Raw genomic sequence first — 17055 nt, 5'->3', positions numbered from 1 at the left:
ACGTGGCGTGATAGGAGATACAGGGATTCGGAGGTTTCAGGTTGAACTCTCCCCGTATATAACTGTAAGTCGCATTGCATCGTCAAAAAATGAACGTAAATCTGACACCGCTATTTCAGTACCGCGCCGAAGTCTGGCGAAAGACCTGGGTTTTTCCCCAGTATTCTCGCATTCGTTTATAATTATAAACATATAGATCTGTCACCAAGTAACAGGAAATCAGTCCGGGTCACCAACATGCTTGTGATCTACACAGTGAGACCGTCAACAATCCATCACGCTTCACCTCTCGGAGAGATGGCATCCCAACCACGATGCAGCCGCGACTTCTTAGCGCCTTTTGTTCTCTAAACAATGACCATGGTTGTCGCCGCGAAACAACGTTCACACAAAGCCACTTCGAATGTTTGTCAGGCTTCACCGGGCCATCATATATTGACACCCTGCCACCAGGAAGCCCCAGGACTTATTCCACTTTCCTTTTTCTTTCCCTCTTTCTGTGTCTTTAGCCACTGGCAGTGCCACTAGCCACTGGCAGTGCCACTAGCCACTTCAAGTTTTGTATACATAAGACACGATCTCGTCCGGATTACGAGCAACACGCCCCATATCCTTCATCATGGTCAATTTCACCATCCTCGCAGGCGGCTTCAGCTCGTTCGTGGTCAGCTACTTGCTCGATTCAGAGGCCGGCACTTTGACACTTCTGAGAAACACGACGACCGGCGTCAATCCGTCATGGATCGCGTCGCACCCCCAGAACACGAGCATTCTCTAGTAAGTTGTATATCGCCTTTGCTTTTCCTTCAGAGAGTAGTAGATTGACTAGTATCGCTTATGATCTAGTGCTGTTAATGAGAACTCGCCCGTCGGCGCGCTCCAATCCTTCGAAGTTGATTCGGAGGGCGGACTGACGCTCGTTGATACCGTCACGTCTGGCGGCAATGGCCCTACCTTCGCTGGCGTACTCTCCACCGGCGAGGTAACTGCCATGAACGTGAGTTTGCTCTTTCGTGTTGTTATTGTGCTGTGTCTTACCGAATCCAATAATAGTTCGGATCGCCCAATTGCTCCTTAGTAGCCACCGTCCCCGGCGACCCGCTGCGCTTCCAAACAGACTCGCCCGCTGTCCCATTTCCCGTCCCCGACGGAGCGCCTTCCAACCCCCACATGTCCCTCGAATTCAACGGCGAAGTCTTCGTCCCCGATCTCGGCGCAGACAAGATCTGGCGCCTCGCTAACACCGGCGCGCCAGGAAACTTCGAAGTGCGCGGCCAAATCGACATCGACGTAGGCACGGGCCCGCGGCACATCGCGATCCTTGATAACATCCTCTTCACACTTCACGAGAAGACCTCGACGCTCACCGCGCAGCGCATCCCCGAGGGGCCAAACGGCACGACTCTTCCGCTCATCGCGAATGTATCAATCGTCCCGCCGGGTCAGCCCGCTGGAGCCACGTTCGCGGCGGCGGAGCTACTCATCTCTACCCCTTCAGAGAAGTTCCCGAATCCCATCATCTACGCGAGCAACCGCAACATTGGCAACGAAACAGATCCACGGGGCGACGCCATCGCCATCTTCGAGTTCATCAACCCTGCTGGTGCGATCAACGAGACCGACAATGAAACCGACAACGCTTCATCGACATCAACATCGGGCTGTACGTGCCATGCGAAGCGCATGCACAAGCTCCATAAACGTGTCTTCGCCCGAGGTGGTTGTCAGTTCGCCAGACGCCAAGAAGATCAGCCTGAGGCTTCAGCACAGACCCAGGGCCCACTTCGTTTGATCAATCACGTCTTCACAGGACTCGATCAGATTCGCTCGATGGCGCTGGGGTCCGTCGATGCGGGCAGCGACGAGTTCCTCATTGCTGGAGCGGCCATCGGTGAGAAGGGCGTTGCGGTGTTCCAGAGAGTTGATGGAGGGAGGAACTTGACGGAGGTTGCGAGGAATACTGATGTCCCCACTAGGACGAGCTTTGTGTTCTTGTGACGATCCTAACGACACGCACCCAACCCACGGTCGTCGTAAATGTTTTAGATCATACATACATATCTGTATCTTATACCAAACCTATGTAATATCACGATCCGAAATCCATGTCTTTAGCACTACAAAGCATGTATAATAAATGGCTACAAGTCCTCCACCAAAAAAAAAGTATAATAAATGGGAAACGCGCACGTATGTCAAATTCTCGACTGCCTCGACCCACCACGCGCCTCTAGATATCGTCACAACCGAACCTCATCGGGCTTACCCAGATTCCACCGTCCGTCTACACGACCCCGGTTTCGAGCTCGCTCTATACCCCCCATCATACCCTACATCAACAGCATACTCGACCTCCTCCGCGTCCATGCGCCGCCAATCTCTCCAGCTCATCCATACACTCAGTGCCAGAGCCACCGAACACGCAAGGATAGTCACAGTGAACGCCTCAGCGTAACACGCACTACCCTCCAAGCACCGATGTCTCTCGAAACTCGACGTGATCTGCGAGAGAAACGGGTGATGTCTTGATGATTCACGCAAGTCGATCGATGGGGACGGAGTAGGGGAGAGTTCGTGTACATCGAGCGTCTTCCCGAAGGCGACTGAGAAGAGATATCCCGTAAAGATCGGGCTGAGCGTCGCGAACCCGAAGTTCTCTGAAAAGTGGGCTACATATTTCGAGAGGCACACTTAGTCCAACCGCGAGAGACGCGAAAGCGGGCGAAGGGGAACTCGCCTAAGCCGAAATATCCTATACACAGCGTCGGCAGAAGCGAAAATGAACCCCCATACACGAAGCCGAGCATTGCGCTGCCCCAAGAAAGCGACTCTACATCCGTGATCGACTGCTGGAGGACAACCTGCACCAAGAGGAATGCCGTAGAGGCTGCGACGAAGCAGTACGACCTAGGACGGTGCAGTCGGTGTCTGGTGAAGTCTGATATAAAACCTGATTCGCATGAAATTGTATATTGAATGACAGTTATGTGAGCGTTGTGGTTACCGCTACGGAGGGATAGAGGGGGGCATGCGTACCAAAACATATTCGACCAAGACAGTTCATGAGGCTGACGATTGTCACCTGCTTAGCCTGCACGCGCGCGGCGTACGCAATGTCGTAGTCCGGATTGGCTTGGGCGATGAGCGCCTGCGATATCGTGCCTACGTTGTTGATATCTAGAATGGTGTCAACTACTTATACAAAACCAACGTCCGGCTATGGCACATACACATCAATCCAGTGCCAGTCACTTCGTGCAAAATAATGTTAGAAGGAGGCGGATGACTCTCGGAGCTCAACTCACATAATCCAAAGATCGAGAAACACAGCCAAAAGTCGCACGTCTTCCACAGCGCCCATCCATGTATGTTTGCCTCGCCCGTGCTTTGCGAGGGCCGCGAGGCAAGGTCAGAACCCACATTTCCTTCAGCAGTCCTCCTTCTATCCAGCATCCTCCTAACATCCGCAGACAGGTTGGAAAACGGGTCCTCTGAGCCCACCGTCTGTGGAGTCAGAAATGCGTCCGGAGTCGACTCTGGGTGAACCGAAAAAGCCTGCGAAGCACTCGTTGCGGCCCCCTGGTAGCAATTACACACCATAGCTCCGTCCTGGCCACCCAGCAGAGGTGTGCAGCTATCATACTCAGTGCAGTGATGGTATATTGTGTTCGAGGTGGATGCGAAGTTCTCTGGTTCGCGATTACGGTTAGCTAGTGTGCCACGGTTGTTGGGCTTCCAGGGAATAGGATGAACGAAGAAGAACCCGAAGATCATGGGAAAGGCCGTGCCTACAGTCAACAGGAGCAGGAGCGAGGATGTATCGCCAGGCGAAAAGAGGCCAGCGACCGTAGAGAAGAAGAATGCGGACAGTCCGAACCCGGAGAGCACTAGCCCAGTTGTCGATGCTCTCTGTCGCCACAATCAGGACATTAGTAAGTGAGGCGCATATTGCTAGGAGGTGATGATTTAGTACGTACCGCGTGGTCTGGAAATGTTCTGGCGGTGGTATTGACGCTGCCCATGATGCCCGCAGTGCCCGCCACCCCGGTCATGAAGTTGCAGAGCGCGAGTAATGCGAAGCTCAAGCCCGATAAAGGAAAGTCGCTTGGGATAGCACCAGCTTGGTAGGAATAGCGAATGCCAGAGTACCCGCCAAGCAACAGCACAAAAGCCGTTGCAAACAATGGTTTAGGACCATAGCGATCTGCGAAGCGCCCCCAAACTGGTGCGCTGCTGAACACACCAACTTATATAATGTATAATCGAAGAGTGAATTGTGGTTGTGATTGTGATTGAAAGCGGATAGATCATTATATGTTATGCATTATAGATAACGCATTGACAACGTACTGTTCCCTGCGATGCCGACAATGTTCAGTTGCGTGTGGGTCAGTTTCAGTCGTTCACCCAGTTGAGGTGCGTAAGCTGGACAGTGCATGTGTCAGAGTTATCGCCAGTGAGAGTTGGAATGTTCAACCGGTGCCTACCAGAGAACGCCTGTCAGGAAGATTTGTAAGGAGTCTGCCGAAGGAAGGACAGTCTCATAACCCACATAATTTGTCCCCGAGCCCATTGCAACCAGAATGCATGCGGCTAGCATACCGATTCTGGGAACGGTGAGAGCGCTGAGCTCCTTGGGCTGCGAGAGTGCTTCTAGCATATGTTGGAGTTCGTTATCGTGAAGTGAGTAATCTGGCAAACATATAGCGGTGGTATGGCACTCGCGGAACTTGCGTACTGAGTGCTGGGGTGTCTGGCCTTGGGGGCCTCAGATGTCTGGCGCAGCGAGTGCGCGCGCCGCCGTTTAAGGGTTTCCGAAGGCTTGCGACTCGAGACGGTCGACAGAGTGCTTGAACACGGACTTGAAAGTGAGTAGGTGGGTCTCCCGGTAGCCCAGGCGCGTACCTATACGAACCTGTGATTTTGACAAGTCGCGTATGGACGTTGCCAAACGAAATCTACCTGGCGCGATGGAGTGGTAATTGGACCCCTAAGATATTTCCCCACGCCTCATCGCAATAGCGAACAATGCGCAGTGCTCAAAGTTGTACGACCACGACGACAATGCCTCCACAGTCGACACTAAGTAACGACGAAAAATCGAGTGTACGAGCCGCAATCAACTCCCCTCCGAACCTCCTCCTGGTCGCAGCGCTCGCCCGCGTCTACTATGCCTATCCCACTCCGAATTCATGGTCGTATTCGGGGCTGCAGGGCGCGCTCACGTTCACGCTGGATAGCGGCAAGAATGTGTTTGTTCTGAAGCTCGTGGACTTGGCCGGAACGAGAGGCGTCGTTTGGGAGCATGAACTATACGATGGATTTGAATACTTCCAAGACAGACCCTATTTTCATTCGTTTGCAGGTGATGTACGGCTGTCACTATCCATCGGTCGCGCAGGTGTGTATCTAAACCGCTGATACGGACAGACGTGCATGATAGGACTGGTCTTTGCGGACGAATCTGAAGCCAAGTTATTCTACAAGAAAGTCAATAAAAGGAAATCCCCAAATGCGAGTACGTCCTATATCTTCTCGAGTTTCATCGTGAGATGAACGGCTAATAAAATAACTGCAGCGAAGAGCAAGTCACAGGAGAAAGCGCAGAAGAAGGCCGCCAAGGGCAAGATCAACAAATCCATGATCTCTGGCCCTACCGCAGGCTCGTTCATTCATATTGGGCACATCGGCTTCGACTCGGATGCAGGCTTCTCGTCGCGTGGCGTCGACAAGTCCTGGCACTCTATCCTAACCGACTCCCATAACCAACGCGGGGCGGGTAGTGAAATCATAAGGGAGTACGCTACGCAGGAATCACCAAAGAAGAAACCGCCCCCGCCACCTGCACCGCGACGATCGCACGCACACAATGATAGCTCGTCGTCCGCACATAAAGTTCCCCCGCCCCCGCCCGCCCCCCGCGCGTCCAGGCAACCGCCTGCTCCTGCCCCTCCTGCCCCTCCCCCGTCTAGGGCTCCTCCCCCGCCCCAGCCAGCATTTACGCCGCCAGTTCAACCTCCCGCACCTCCTGTTAGGGCACCACCAGCTCCCGTCCAACCCCCAGCACCCCCTCAACCGCCCTCCAGACCCCCGGTCCGCAATAACGCGCCACCACCGCCTCCCTCCCGCCCTGTCAGTACCGCGCCCGTCGCGCCTCCTCCCCCTCCCGTGCGCAGCGCGCATACGCCCCTCGCACCCCCACCTGCACCACCCGCTCCACCATCACGCACAGCCCCCGTTGCACCGGCACCTCCTCCTCCGCCGCCACCACCCCCTCCTCCCATGGGCGGCCCTCCACCACCTCCGCCACCGCCACCACCGCCTGCGGGTGACATTGCTGCTAAACTCGATCTACCCCCGCCCCAGCCTGGTCGAAACGCCTTGTTGGAATCTATCCAAGGCAAAGGCATTCACTCTTTGCGCAAGACCAGCAATGAACCGTCCTCGCGCGCCGCACCGGCCACGCCTGTTGCAGAAGAGTCCAGCTCTGCGGGCGCTGCAACTGCTGGGGCCGCTGCCGGGGCCGCTGCTGGAGCTGCTGCTGGCGGTGGAGACCTCACCAGCGCCCTTGCACAGGCTCTTTCTGCGAGGAATAAGAAGCTTGGTGACAGTGACGATGAAGACGACGACGACGATGATTGGGACTGATAAACTGATGAACTTCGAACTCTACATCTCCATTGTGTGTCAATAACTAATAGCTTATACAACATAATCATTTTACAAAGTGAAAGTGCGCGGGGTATGTATTCTCTAGATGGGGGATATGTATGTGTGTTCACCAATTATCAAGCATGGTTTGGGCGACCTCCTGTAAATGTTGATGATTAGTATGCGTTCATGGGAAATGGCGTCTCGACTCACGCTTAGTCTGGTCAGATTATGGAGGCGGGCGATGTTGACCATTGTCCTCACGCGCCTTTTCATGTCGGCTCGGGCAATCGTCAAATTATACGGGCCAGAGCACTGGCACCATCGTGAGACGTAGTCACTGCGAACTTGCTTGCATTTTTTACAGCGTAGATCCTGCTGGGAGAAGGTCTTCTCAATGGTGAAGACCATTTCCATGAGAGTGTGCTCAATGACGAGGCGGTCGTATTCTCCGCCGCAGCTCTGACATAGCCAGCGAGGCGCAGACTCGAGGTCGTTAGGCTTGAGCTCAGGATCTCGGCAAAAGTCGAAGTCGCGGATACTGTCGCAATGTCTGCAAGGGACATTGGCCAATTTCAACGGCTCGCACGGATTGCGGAAGGCGGCTTCGCTTGCAAACTCGCGTACACCGACGAGCTCGAGGAGGTTGCGCTTCAGCAGGCCGATCTCGACTTGGTAGTCCCTAGCCAGTCCGAGAACTGCACAGACGAATTTCACGAATTCCAAGGCGGGGTTGGTAAGCTGCAGATGGCCACCAGGATGGACAGGGAAGTCGAAGGAATCTTTATCAGGATCGTCGTCATCGAGCATCATCGCGTGGCGTTGGCGGTCAAGGATATCCCCGACCATTCTAAGCAACTTCCTGGTTAGCCGTCTTGCGATGAACTCCTGAATGGCTTCTGTCTCTTTGACGGAGACGGCGTCTCGTTGTGAAGCATCGGGAGCCCCGTTGGCAAGCTGCTTTAACGGAACACGCGTGGCTTCGTTGGATTTCTGCCGTATTTTGAACATCTCAACCATGAAGTACTTGAGGATATTGGCAAAATCGTTATGCAGCGCTGGAGGAAGGAACTCCTGTATATTCCACCGCATCTCTATGGATAGTTGTGAAGGGGCGTCCATTGCCATGGGATCGTCGCATACAATCCCGCTCATATTCGCCTGGTCCATGAATAACAGAAAGTCATAGAACCTTTCGGTCCGCAGATAGATGTGCTGGAAGAGCTCGTGGGAGGTCACTGCGGTTGTGATGTAAGTGGCATAGGCATGCGCTGTGCCAGGCGGCTTCGACGTCGCGAGGAGGATGTGGCTGAAGTCGGCATACACGACATAGGAGCCTAGCCGCTTGAACTCGGCCAAGAGCTGGATGAAAGTCTTGCGCATCAACCCGTGGATGAAGCGGTGGATACTTGGGTCGTACAGGTGCGAGGCACTAGAACAGATCCATCGATAAAAGTGGTCGATTGCGAGGTTGGCTGGGCTGTCCGAATTCCCTTGGATTTTGTCGAGGAGCCATGTCTTTACGATATTCTTCATAATGATGAATGCCTGGGAGGACATATTAGATTCGCCCAAGGTGAGGTCCCGCGGGGCTCCATTAGCGTATTCATCTAGTGTATGGGAGACCGAATCGAAGGCAGTAGCACCCCCACTCCCTTCTAGCTCATTCACTACGACGGAATGTATCACTGAGTTGATCGCCAGGTTTCTGACCGATATTTCCAAACAAACATTACTGTACGAGCCAGGAGCCATGAACTCGGTATTGGGAAGTTCTTCTGTGGGTCTGGAATCGAATTCCACACCGCCGAGGTCAGGCCGCGCACCTGGAGACCACCATAACACGAAATCGTTTTCTATGAGACGTCTTGCAAAGCTGAGGTCAGAAATGAAGAGCGGCTGGTCGCCTTCAATGTGTCCGAGAGGAATATCGTAGTAATCAGCAAGAGCAGTCAATCGATCGAGCCAGATCCCGAGCGACAGGTATCGATTCACCAACTTGACAGTTACGTGCTTCTGCCACTGCAGGACATCTAGCGAGTGTGGAGCCCGAGATTTCGACATGGCCAATAGCGGGAAACTTGCGAGCCTACGAATCTGGTGCTCGTAGTACGACTGGTCTTTCCCAGACGAGATGATAACGGTGTACGATTTCCTCTCGAACGGGCTGAGTTCGCGGTCCACAGCGTTCATGGCGGCTTTGATAGACCGATGGTTGATCGTGGTGAATTCCAGTGTCGATGGGTATGTGAAAGACGCGCATGGTCCGTAGAAAGCCTCGCGCTTCTCCGCCAGATCGCCGTACATGGTTTGAAGTCGGTTATGAGATACGGGTTCGCGATGAACGGCAGGATCTACGACATGTAACTTGACAACACCATCTGGCAAGAATAACGCAAGGACATGGAGTAATGATGACGATGAGTACGCGTGGTATAGCATGATGTACCTCCCGCCTGATGCAGAAACGTTCAGGTATTTATAACGTTTATCGCTGACGATTGCTCGTTGAAGATCGTCCAGGTCGAGGTCAGAAGCTTGAGCCCTGTTGATCGTCAAATGTGATTTCTCTGGAGTGCAGGTTTTTCCTAGTTTAAGCAATGCACGAATAGTCAACGGCACCTAGTAACCATTTGAGCGGCATACGACCGTAAAAGAGATATATCGCTTACTTGTTGCTCATAAACTCCATCGACATTCGGGTCGTTCTCGAGATCGATGAAATGTTCACTGATATCTTGGTACGTATCCTCCTTCACCGTCAGTTTATAGAGGTTGACACAAGGTGTATCCCTAGGTAGATTCTTGGTGGTCTTCTCGTACGAGTAGTAGTCAGGTCTGAAAACTTCCGTTTTAGGTGCCCGCATGTGGACGTAGAATTGCCGAGGAATGTGCAGATTCAAGGAAACGAGTTCCGAGTCCACGGATAACCATAATACATGGCGTCCAGGTATTTGGGTGGGTCGAATTTGCACAATGTCCCAGAGCTTAGAACGACCTTGCGGCCGGCTAGGAGGGATTACACCGGAAATAGACGTCGGTATGGATTCCGTTTGGGGATTAAGTCGTCTGCGCCACACGCGTCTCATAGCTGCAACCCATCCAGGATAGTCGACCAATGGATTTGGGAGAGATGTTGGGGGGTCATCATCGTCATCCACCAATGCACGCTTTGATGCTTTGATACCCGGCGCACGAAGCTGCAATCGCTTAGGTTGCGCTTGGGAACTGACAATATCCTCAACATCCACCAAATCAGGCTGAGACTGCGACTCCTCCTGGCCTCTAGCCCCAAAGAAATCGGTGAGCTTGTTTTGTTTGAACTTGTCCACTGCGCCGGCAACCCTCCTGTGCAGCCAATCCGGATGTTTAATTCTCGGTACAGGATTGGGCACCTTCTGCATCGCCGCGGGGATGGTGATCAGCTTCTGGATGACCGATCCCAACCTCTCGATATAATAGTCCCAATCCAGTATTGATCGTAGATCGAAATTCACGACGCTGTTGTCTTTTAGCCATTTGCGAAGGTAGCTCCGCTTGATGCTCTCTTCTGCTGAGAATATGGCGACTGGAACAGCGCGTTCAGTCACAGGCGCGCCTTGAGGCTTTGCGGAGATGATGAATTTACAGGCGAGGCCCTTGTCTTTGACCATTTGATCACCAAGGAACTCTGCCAGTCGCCGGGCAGTACTGATCGAGGTTGATTTCTGCGCGCCATATTCCGCGAGTGTCTTCGACATGCTTCTGTTCTCCGCAATGAGTTCGACCAGTTCGTCGTCCCCTAGGCTGTCGCCGCGAGTGAAAAGCACGTCTAGCCACTGATCGGCCACTTGCGCAACAGCGTGGTAACACTCCTCCGTCGTCGTCCCTAGCAGGAATTTTTCGAAAATCTGCGACTGGAATATCTTGATTAACTGCAGTTCGCCTCTTCGCTTGACCTCGAACCCCTTGAGCTCAGCTAGGGACCCGTCGTCGTTGAACACGGCATATCTCTTTTTCAACAGCTTGTCCTCTTCCTTGGAACTCGGCAATATCATCGCCTTGTATGGCCCATCCAGCTCGAAGAAGATCGAGTTCTCCGAATGCACAACGTACTCGCCTGTGTCAGGATTGAGATCGTGGTATTGGTGGTTGGTGAACTGGGCATGCACGAGATGGTTAAGCATCGAGCATGGATAAGAGAACGCGAGTGATTTGCCATTCGACAATTTGAACTTAAAGTTCTCGGGGAACACGCCGGGTAGCATGCACCAAATACCATCCGTATCCAGCTCCAAAGGCCGCCCAATCTGCTCTACCAGCGCGCGCGCCATCTGGATGATCGTCGCCCCCGTTAAACAGGTAATACCCGCCATTTCCATCGAATGCCAGCGCGCACCCTTGCGCATGACGTACCCATAGAAGGAGTTGAGGATGCACTTGTGCGCCAGCTGCAGCGAGTCGTACAGCACGATCATCTTCTTCGCCTCGTCGACCTCGGCAATCGACTTTCCCTCGCTAACAACCTGATCCAAATTCTTCTTCCACGTCTTGTGCAGCCCCTTGTATTCATACCGGCGATCTCTGAACCGGCGCACCGTATCGACGTAAAATGGATTCTCCCGCTGGCAGACGATGGCCTCCCGCGTCTCTACCTTCGTTTCCTTTGTCTTCTTGTACACCTTCCGTGAGTAGTCGCCTAGCCGCTTGTGCAACAGAGCCGATTGCTCGGCGGCGCTCAGGTCCGCGAACTTCCTCTGCGGCTGGCCAGGACGCCTCGGGGGAAACGTCTCCTGATTCAACGCGTGCTTAATCATGTTGAACTCATCGCGATGCGCGGGGAAATACTCTCCCCTCCATGCCCATTCCAGGCGCCTATCGCACGTCTTGCCCGGCCTGTTATAGTCGCAGACCGCGCAGACGGATTCCTCTACCATCGAGTCGGGCTGCAGGCGGTTGGACAACATGATGTTGGGGTACATGGCGGCAACGTCCAAGTGGTAGATGAGGGGCGTGTCAGTACGTTTAGGGTTGTCACGCATGACTTCCAGGGCGGATTGGACGGACGCCTTGACTTCGTCGTAGTTGGTGACGAGATCCATTGACGTATTAGACTCCACGGTGATGCAGAATCTTAAAGCTGCGTCGAGGTCGTCGATGAGCTAGGCCATGGTATATGAGAAACCTAAGGAAGGTGGTATGAGAGGACATGCACACCTGCTGCACTGCGGCAGGAACGATCTTGAAGTCTATGGGGATATCGCTGCGGAAGACGCCAGCTTCCAATGCTTCGACATGACCTCCGACATACGTTTCAGAGGCAAGTAGATGCCCTTCGTGCATATTCCCGTGCGCATCCTCATGCCTATTGGGCATAATAATGCCGCCTCGATATGCCTCCACCTTAAATGATAGAATAAGCAGGAGTTGAGCTCGTTTCTCAACAACTTCTTGGTAGCTTCGTCGTGGGATGGTTGACGTACCATGAGCAGAGTCTCGCACAGCGTCCCACTGCCCTTGCGCAACACCTCATCTGGGCACAATGGGATGATGTTGCATAAAGAGAAGATGAAGGGATGCACGTATTTCATGTAGAGGTAGTAGGTCGCCACTGCATCGGAGACGGAATACTGCGCGAGCACTTGGGGCTGTTCGGTTGCATAGCTATCAAGATCCAAGGTCAGAAAAGGATATAGCACAATTAAAGTAGATATAGACTGACGGTGTCATCAACTCGGGGTCCAATTCGATAGGGTTGTAGCCCAATTTCGCGGTCGTGACAGCTTTTAAACCTTGACTCCCTTGAGGCAGATACGAGTCTCTCTTCACCCACCTACATTTAATAATTAGATCACGGGCTTGTGGATACGAAAATAAATTGACCAACCTGAAGCAGTCCATATGGACACATCCCCTGCTCTTGTATTCATCCTCGCTATCCTTCTGGAACCCAGTCTCCAAGTACAAGGATATCCCATGTACTCGAGCGCGGGCATCAAGGAACGGAAAATCGAAGAAGTCCCCGTTGAATGTGGCTAGGACCGTCGGTTTGACGGCCTGTATGTGGGTGAAGAATCGCATCAGTGTAGCTTTCTGTAGTAAAGATAATCAGCATGCGTCCAAGAACATGCGACTGGGGTTTTTACCTCATCCTTCTCGTTGAACACAGTAAACATCCCTTCCATTCCATCCTTCGGAGTGTACTCAAAGTCTTCGATGTCATCACCGACAATCTCTCTATTGGTGATGAGATACCCCTGCCCGTCCACCATATACGAAATCATCATAACTTGGTCGAGCTCGTGGTCGGGGAACTTCAGCGGCGCCTTCGTCGTCTCGATATCGTACGCCAGCACCACGGGGTCCGCGCGCTTCACCCGTTCCGCGATCAGCGCGAACGACGGCTGCTGCGGGTTGTTCATCGGGAATGTGATCGCATACCACAGCCCCACCCTTAGGTCGTTGTCGATCGACACACGTAGGTAGTACGGCACGTCGTACTCGCGTATGTCGATGATGCACTCTCGCGGGTCTTTGTCCCCCGCACCCCGCGCCCGCGACCCGCCTTCCATCCCCCCTTCCTCGTCTTCGAACTGGATATCCACCCCCACCAACGCGTCCTCCGTGCTGTTCCCAAACCCAGACGTCGAGTTGATGACCTCCGCGTAGACGTCTACCGCATCGCGTTTTGCGCTGTTCTCCAGCGCCAGCGGCATGATGTCGCGACGAACAGCGAGCAGGTCCGAGACGTTGCGAAATACTAGCTGTAGATAGAGCCGCTTGTGCCCCATCAAATGATTCGGGAGTTTGAGGTCTTCCTTGTACATTCGCGTAATTCGCAGGAGTGACGGGGAGTACGTTTTGAGCAGATACTCTTCGATGGTGGTCTCTGTGTTGGCCTGGAGGATAAAGATCCCAAGTCGACAGTTGAGAGCCCCATCGACTCACCTTGCAGGCAATATAAAAGTAAGGCTCGTAGGTATATGTGCACTTGAACATTCCGCCGTCGTCTTGAATGAAGTAAAAGTCAACCGCGGCCTTTCCCCCAGGCCAGTCAGGATCCTTCACGAGGGTCTACGATCATGAGCCGTCAAACTCGCAAATGGAAGCGATATAAAGGGCGTACCGGGTGCATATTGATCAACCATCCTTCCCTTCGGTACCCCTCCTGCACCTTGGAAAAGCCCAGTTTCTCGTCCACTTCGTCGCTCACCCTGACTTGCTCGAACCTTTCCGCCAATTGTGTCGCGTCGTCTTCTCTTCGAGGAGCAACTGCCTCGTTCCCTGTGCCTTTGGAGCTTCCACCTCGACCGCGACCGCGACCTCCCCTCCAAGCGCCACCTCTGCCTCCGCCACCACGAAAACGGGTACGAGAATTTAAGCCAAAGGAACCCCTGCCTCTCGCCATTGTAAGCGTGGTGTCACCGTGAATGTGCGACGCGGTGGCTGGCGGCGCGGTGTGTCACATGTCACGTGAATAGTCACTTTTGTGAAAGTACGCCCCTTGTGCGTTTGCGAGGGTCCACTGCAGATAACACACGCCTGAGTAACCGCGAAGAAACGGTTGTTTTCACACTTCCTTCGACTTCAGGATTGCGAAGGCGACAGCAATGAAGAACTAACTCATATCATCATTTCTACCTATGAATCTGCTACCTCGGACGGGATGACATGCTCAGGTTCTTTGGCCATTGTCGTGAAAACAGAGAGTATCGCACTAGCCGGATGGGTGTTTGAAAACTTTGTCATAGAGGCCTTAACCAGCACACACTCCCCGCGTCGTACACCCCCCCCCCCAACCACTCGGCTGCCTCCCACCCCCCGTCTCAGTCTCCGGTGTGCACCCTATCACCCTCGTCTCAAATTTCTCAGACCAACTCTTGGACACTCGACTGCTCTGATGCGCGCCTGTTTCGACAAGACCCTCAAGGAAGTTACCTTGGACGGCACAAAGCTGTACCTCCCTTCTCAGAGCAACTTCCCCCTCCTTAACACCTTCTACCTTATGGTAGATAACAATCTGAGATGTCTTGAATGAAGTGGTCGTCCTCCAAATGACTATATCTTTCACGCACAAGGGATCGGTGAAGGGCTTCACGTTCTTGGGACGGTTAAAGGATTGGCTTCGGTCACTCGTTGACAAGAGGATCGGTCCCGCCGACAAGAGACAAAAGCTGCCTGCGCGGCGCATTTCTTTTAGCTATCGCCTCGTCGTCCCTCGCCCCACTGGAGACAACGTTACTTTTACTTGGAGCTTCCCGGGCCAGTTCCCCGCCTCCATTGTAGGGCCTGTCTCTATTCAACCTGTATCGTCGCAGGTATGCACCAGCTTTCCTTCCTTCGATTGCCTTTCCTCAATTCTATCCTTTTTTCAAGCTTCCCGTGTTATCGACCATAGAGGATGAGTCGTTTCTTGACGAAGTCTACGATTGACCCCTACACTCGCATGCGACACGAAATAAGCTATGATTTGTGTGACACGGATATGAGACACAGAATGGGAGGTGGTATTCTTCATTTCTTATCGTAACTGCACCTTTCTAAGATACATAAGTTCTGTTGCCCCTTTACTTTTTGTTTCGGAAGACTCGTCTTTGTGTAAGTGGCAAAGAGAGAACATTATACAAAATTCACCCCTAAGTTCATACTTTTCTTGGCTCGGTCAGGATAAGATAAGTAGCCCGAAGCGCAGCCGTCACTGAGATACGGGTCCGACTTTGAAGCGGCTACACGCACGCCACGCCCAGCGCAGGTGTCGAATCTGTCATTCTGTTTGACGAGAACACTGGGAGTCGACCACACGGTTGCCTATCTTTCCATCGGCACACCCGCCTCCCCAAAATATTGTCGACAGCGCCTACTATTTAAAATACTCAACATGTCGACACTGGCTTCTGACCTCAGCTGGAAGAACCGTACTCGCGCTATGCAGGCCGTTTTGTCGAGCATGAGGCTCAAAGCGACGCCGGCGACGATCATTCGTGTGCTACCAACGTTGGCGAAATACATCTTGTATCTCCTCGTCCTCTTGAATATTCGCTCATTCCCTTTGGCTTGGCATGGTAGGCCTTTCGTGTGCCCTCTACCGTAGAATTGTGTAACTCACTTTTCCCAGTCAGGGTGTTCCAGCCAGTCACCAACCTACGTATAAAGTACCGCCTTTTCCGGCTCACCCTTCTCTTCAAATCGAAGAAACTCAAGGACAAAGCCGACGCCGAATGGTGGGATTCGGTTTCGCCAATAGGCCGCAACCCCTTCCAGGACACGGTCACATACACCTCCTGGTCAAGTGCGTATATCAATACTCGTTCGGATTTGCTATACAGGGATGAACGATTGAACAACCTCTTTCAGGCATCGATGATAGTGATTTCAACCTTCATCTCTCGAACTCAAGCTACGCCAAGGCACTCGATGCGGGTCGCTTCCAGGCAGCGCTGCAGTGGTTCCCTCAATTCTTCCGACTGGGCGGTTGGTGTCCGCTTGCCGGTGCGCTACCCTCATCATACTCCCCTCCGTTGCGTTGCTGAAAATTACACCGTAAAGCCACTCACTACCACTTCATTCGGGAGATCCCCATGCTTGCGCCGTATGAGGTTAGGGTAAGGATTGGTGCTTGGGATGATAAATGGGTACGACTTTCCCTGTTAATTTCCTGGCTCTATATTGACCGCTTTCTAGATGTACGTTATCTGCCGCTTTGTGACGAAGCCCAAGTCGAAATCCAAGAAGCACGCCGTGATACCACCCACAGCACCCACAACGACAGGGGATGGCTTCATCTCTGCACACGCACTCCACACCCCCGCCTACGATTCCGATCTCAATACAAGCGTCTCGCCCACGCCTGTCCCTTCGTCCACCGTGCATCCCCCACCCTCGGCCAGCACACTCGACAAACTCCTACACAGCCAACAGCATACCGATGAACCCGACGGCGCGGTCCTCCACACGGTCTCGATATCGCAGATTTGTTTCAAGCATGGGAGGATCACCGTCCCGCCCGTCCTCGTCCTCGCCATCAATGGCTTCTCTGCGTCTCCCCAGCGTAGCGCCTCGCCCTCGAGCATGGACACTTCTTCTGTCGTTAATATCTCCCTCCCCAATGCTGGTTCGCCCCAGACGACGGCATACTCGTGCGCGAATCCGCCACCGCACTGGGATACCGTTCGCCAGATGATGTACGTATCACGCGGTGGACACCCGAAGAAGATGCAAGCGCTGATGAAGGGCGGGTGGAAGGAGGTCGAACAAGAGAAGAGGTGGTGGGTTAGTTGCCTGGGCGGCGAGATAGAGGAGTTGAGGACAGAGAGACTGGCGCTCCTTGATGGGATTCGAAAGGGCACGGAAAGCGCGAGAGGGATTTTGTGATGTTGACCTTAGTGAGTCATCAGTCATCACTGGAAACTGGACGGTTCGTTTGGA

At 53.3% G+C, this 17055-nt stretch overlaps 6 protein-coding genes across 6 annotated transcripts; 4 read left to right on the top strand and 2 right to left on the bottom strand.

Moving 5' to 3' along the window:
- Positions 1-619: 619 nt before the first annotated feature.
- Positions 620-1998, top strand: PC9H_002017 (uncharacterized protein; the record flags this gene model as incomplete). Its single annotated transcript, XM_036771660.1, has 4 exons — positions 620-777; positions 847-997; positions 1054-1603; positions 1766-1998. 4 exons carry the CDS (start codon positions 620-622, stop codon positions 1996-1998), a joined length of 1092 nt encoding a protein of 363 aa, XP_036626281.1.
- Positions 1999-2262: 264 nt separating this feature from the next.
- Positions 2263-4660, bottom strand: PC9H_002016 (uncharacterized protein; the record flags this gene model as incomplete). Its single annotated transcript, XM_036771659.1, has 9 exons — positions 2263-2669; positions 2738-2950; positions 3037-3177; positions 3231-3251; positions 3306-3909; positions 3978-4246; positions 4351-4425; positions 4488-4497; positions 4553-4660. 9 exons carry the CDS (start codon positions 4658-4660, stop codon positions 2263-2265), a joined length of 1848 nt encoding a protein of 615 aa, XP_036626280.1.
- A 404-nt stretch (positions 4661-5064) lies between these two features.
- Positions 5065-6648, top strand: WSP1 (Wiskott-Aldrich syndrome protein 1; the record flags this gene model as incomplete). The annotated part of the gene is made up of 3 exons (XM_036771658.1): positions 5065-5370; positions 5431-5518; positions 5579-6648. 3 exons carry the CDS (start codon positions 5065-5067, stop codon positions 6646-6648), a joined length of 1464 nt encoding a protein of 487 aa, XP_036626279.1.
- A 130-nt stretch (positions 6649-6778) lies between these two features.
- Positions 6779-14038, bottom strand: POL2 (DNA polymerase epsilon catalytic subunit; the record flags this gene model as incomplete). Its single annotated transcript, XM_036771657.1, has 11 exons — positions 6779-6811; positions 6865-9273; positions 9324-11576; positions 11622-11792; positions 11848-12033; positions 12114-12294; positions 12353-12463; positions 12518-12723; positions 12777-13529; positions 13579-13704; positions 13757-14038. 11 exons carry the CDS (start codon positions 14036-14038, stop codon positions 6779-6781), a joined length of 6711 nt encoding a protein of 2236 aa, XP_036626278.1.
- Positions 14039-14684: 646 nt separating this feature from the next.
- Positions 14685-15063, top strand: PC9H_002013 (uncharacterized protein; the record flags this gene model as incomplete). Its single annotated transcript, XM_036771656.1, has 2 exons — positions 14685-14948; positions 15007-15063. 2 exons carry the CDS (start codon positions 14685-14687, stop codon positions 15061-15063), a joined length of 321 nt encoding a protein of 106 aa, XP_036626277.1.
- Positions 15064-15508: 445 nt separating this feature from the next.
- On the top strand, positions 15509-17001 carry PC9H_002012 (uncharacterized protein; the record flags this gene model as incomplete). The annotated part of the gene is made up of 5 exons (XM_036771655.1): positions 15509-15692; positions 15746-15919; positions 15985-16119; positions 16177-16262; positions 16312-17001. The coding sequence occupies 5 exons, from the start codon at positions 15509-15511 to the stop codon at positions 16999-17001; spliced, it is 1269 nt and encodes a 422-aa protein (XP_036626276.1).
- Between the last annotated feature and the right edge of the window lie 54 nt (positions 17002-17055).

Source organism: Pleurotus ostreatus (assembly GCF_014466165.1).
Source record: "Pleurotus ostreatus strain PC9 chromosome Unknown scaffold_10, whole genome shotgun sequence".
NCBI lineage: Eukaryota > Fungi > Basidiomycota > Agaricomycetes > Agaricales > Pleurotaceae > Pleurotus > Pleurotus ostreatus.
Note: the sequence above shows the minus strand (reverse complement) of the source record. Positions and strands in the feature narration are given on the sequence as shown.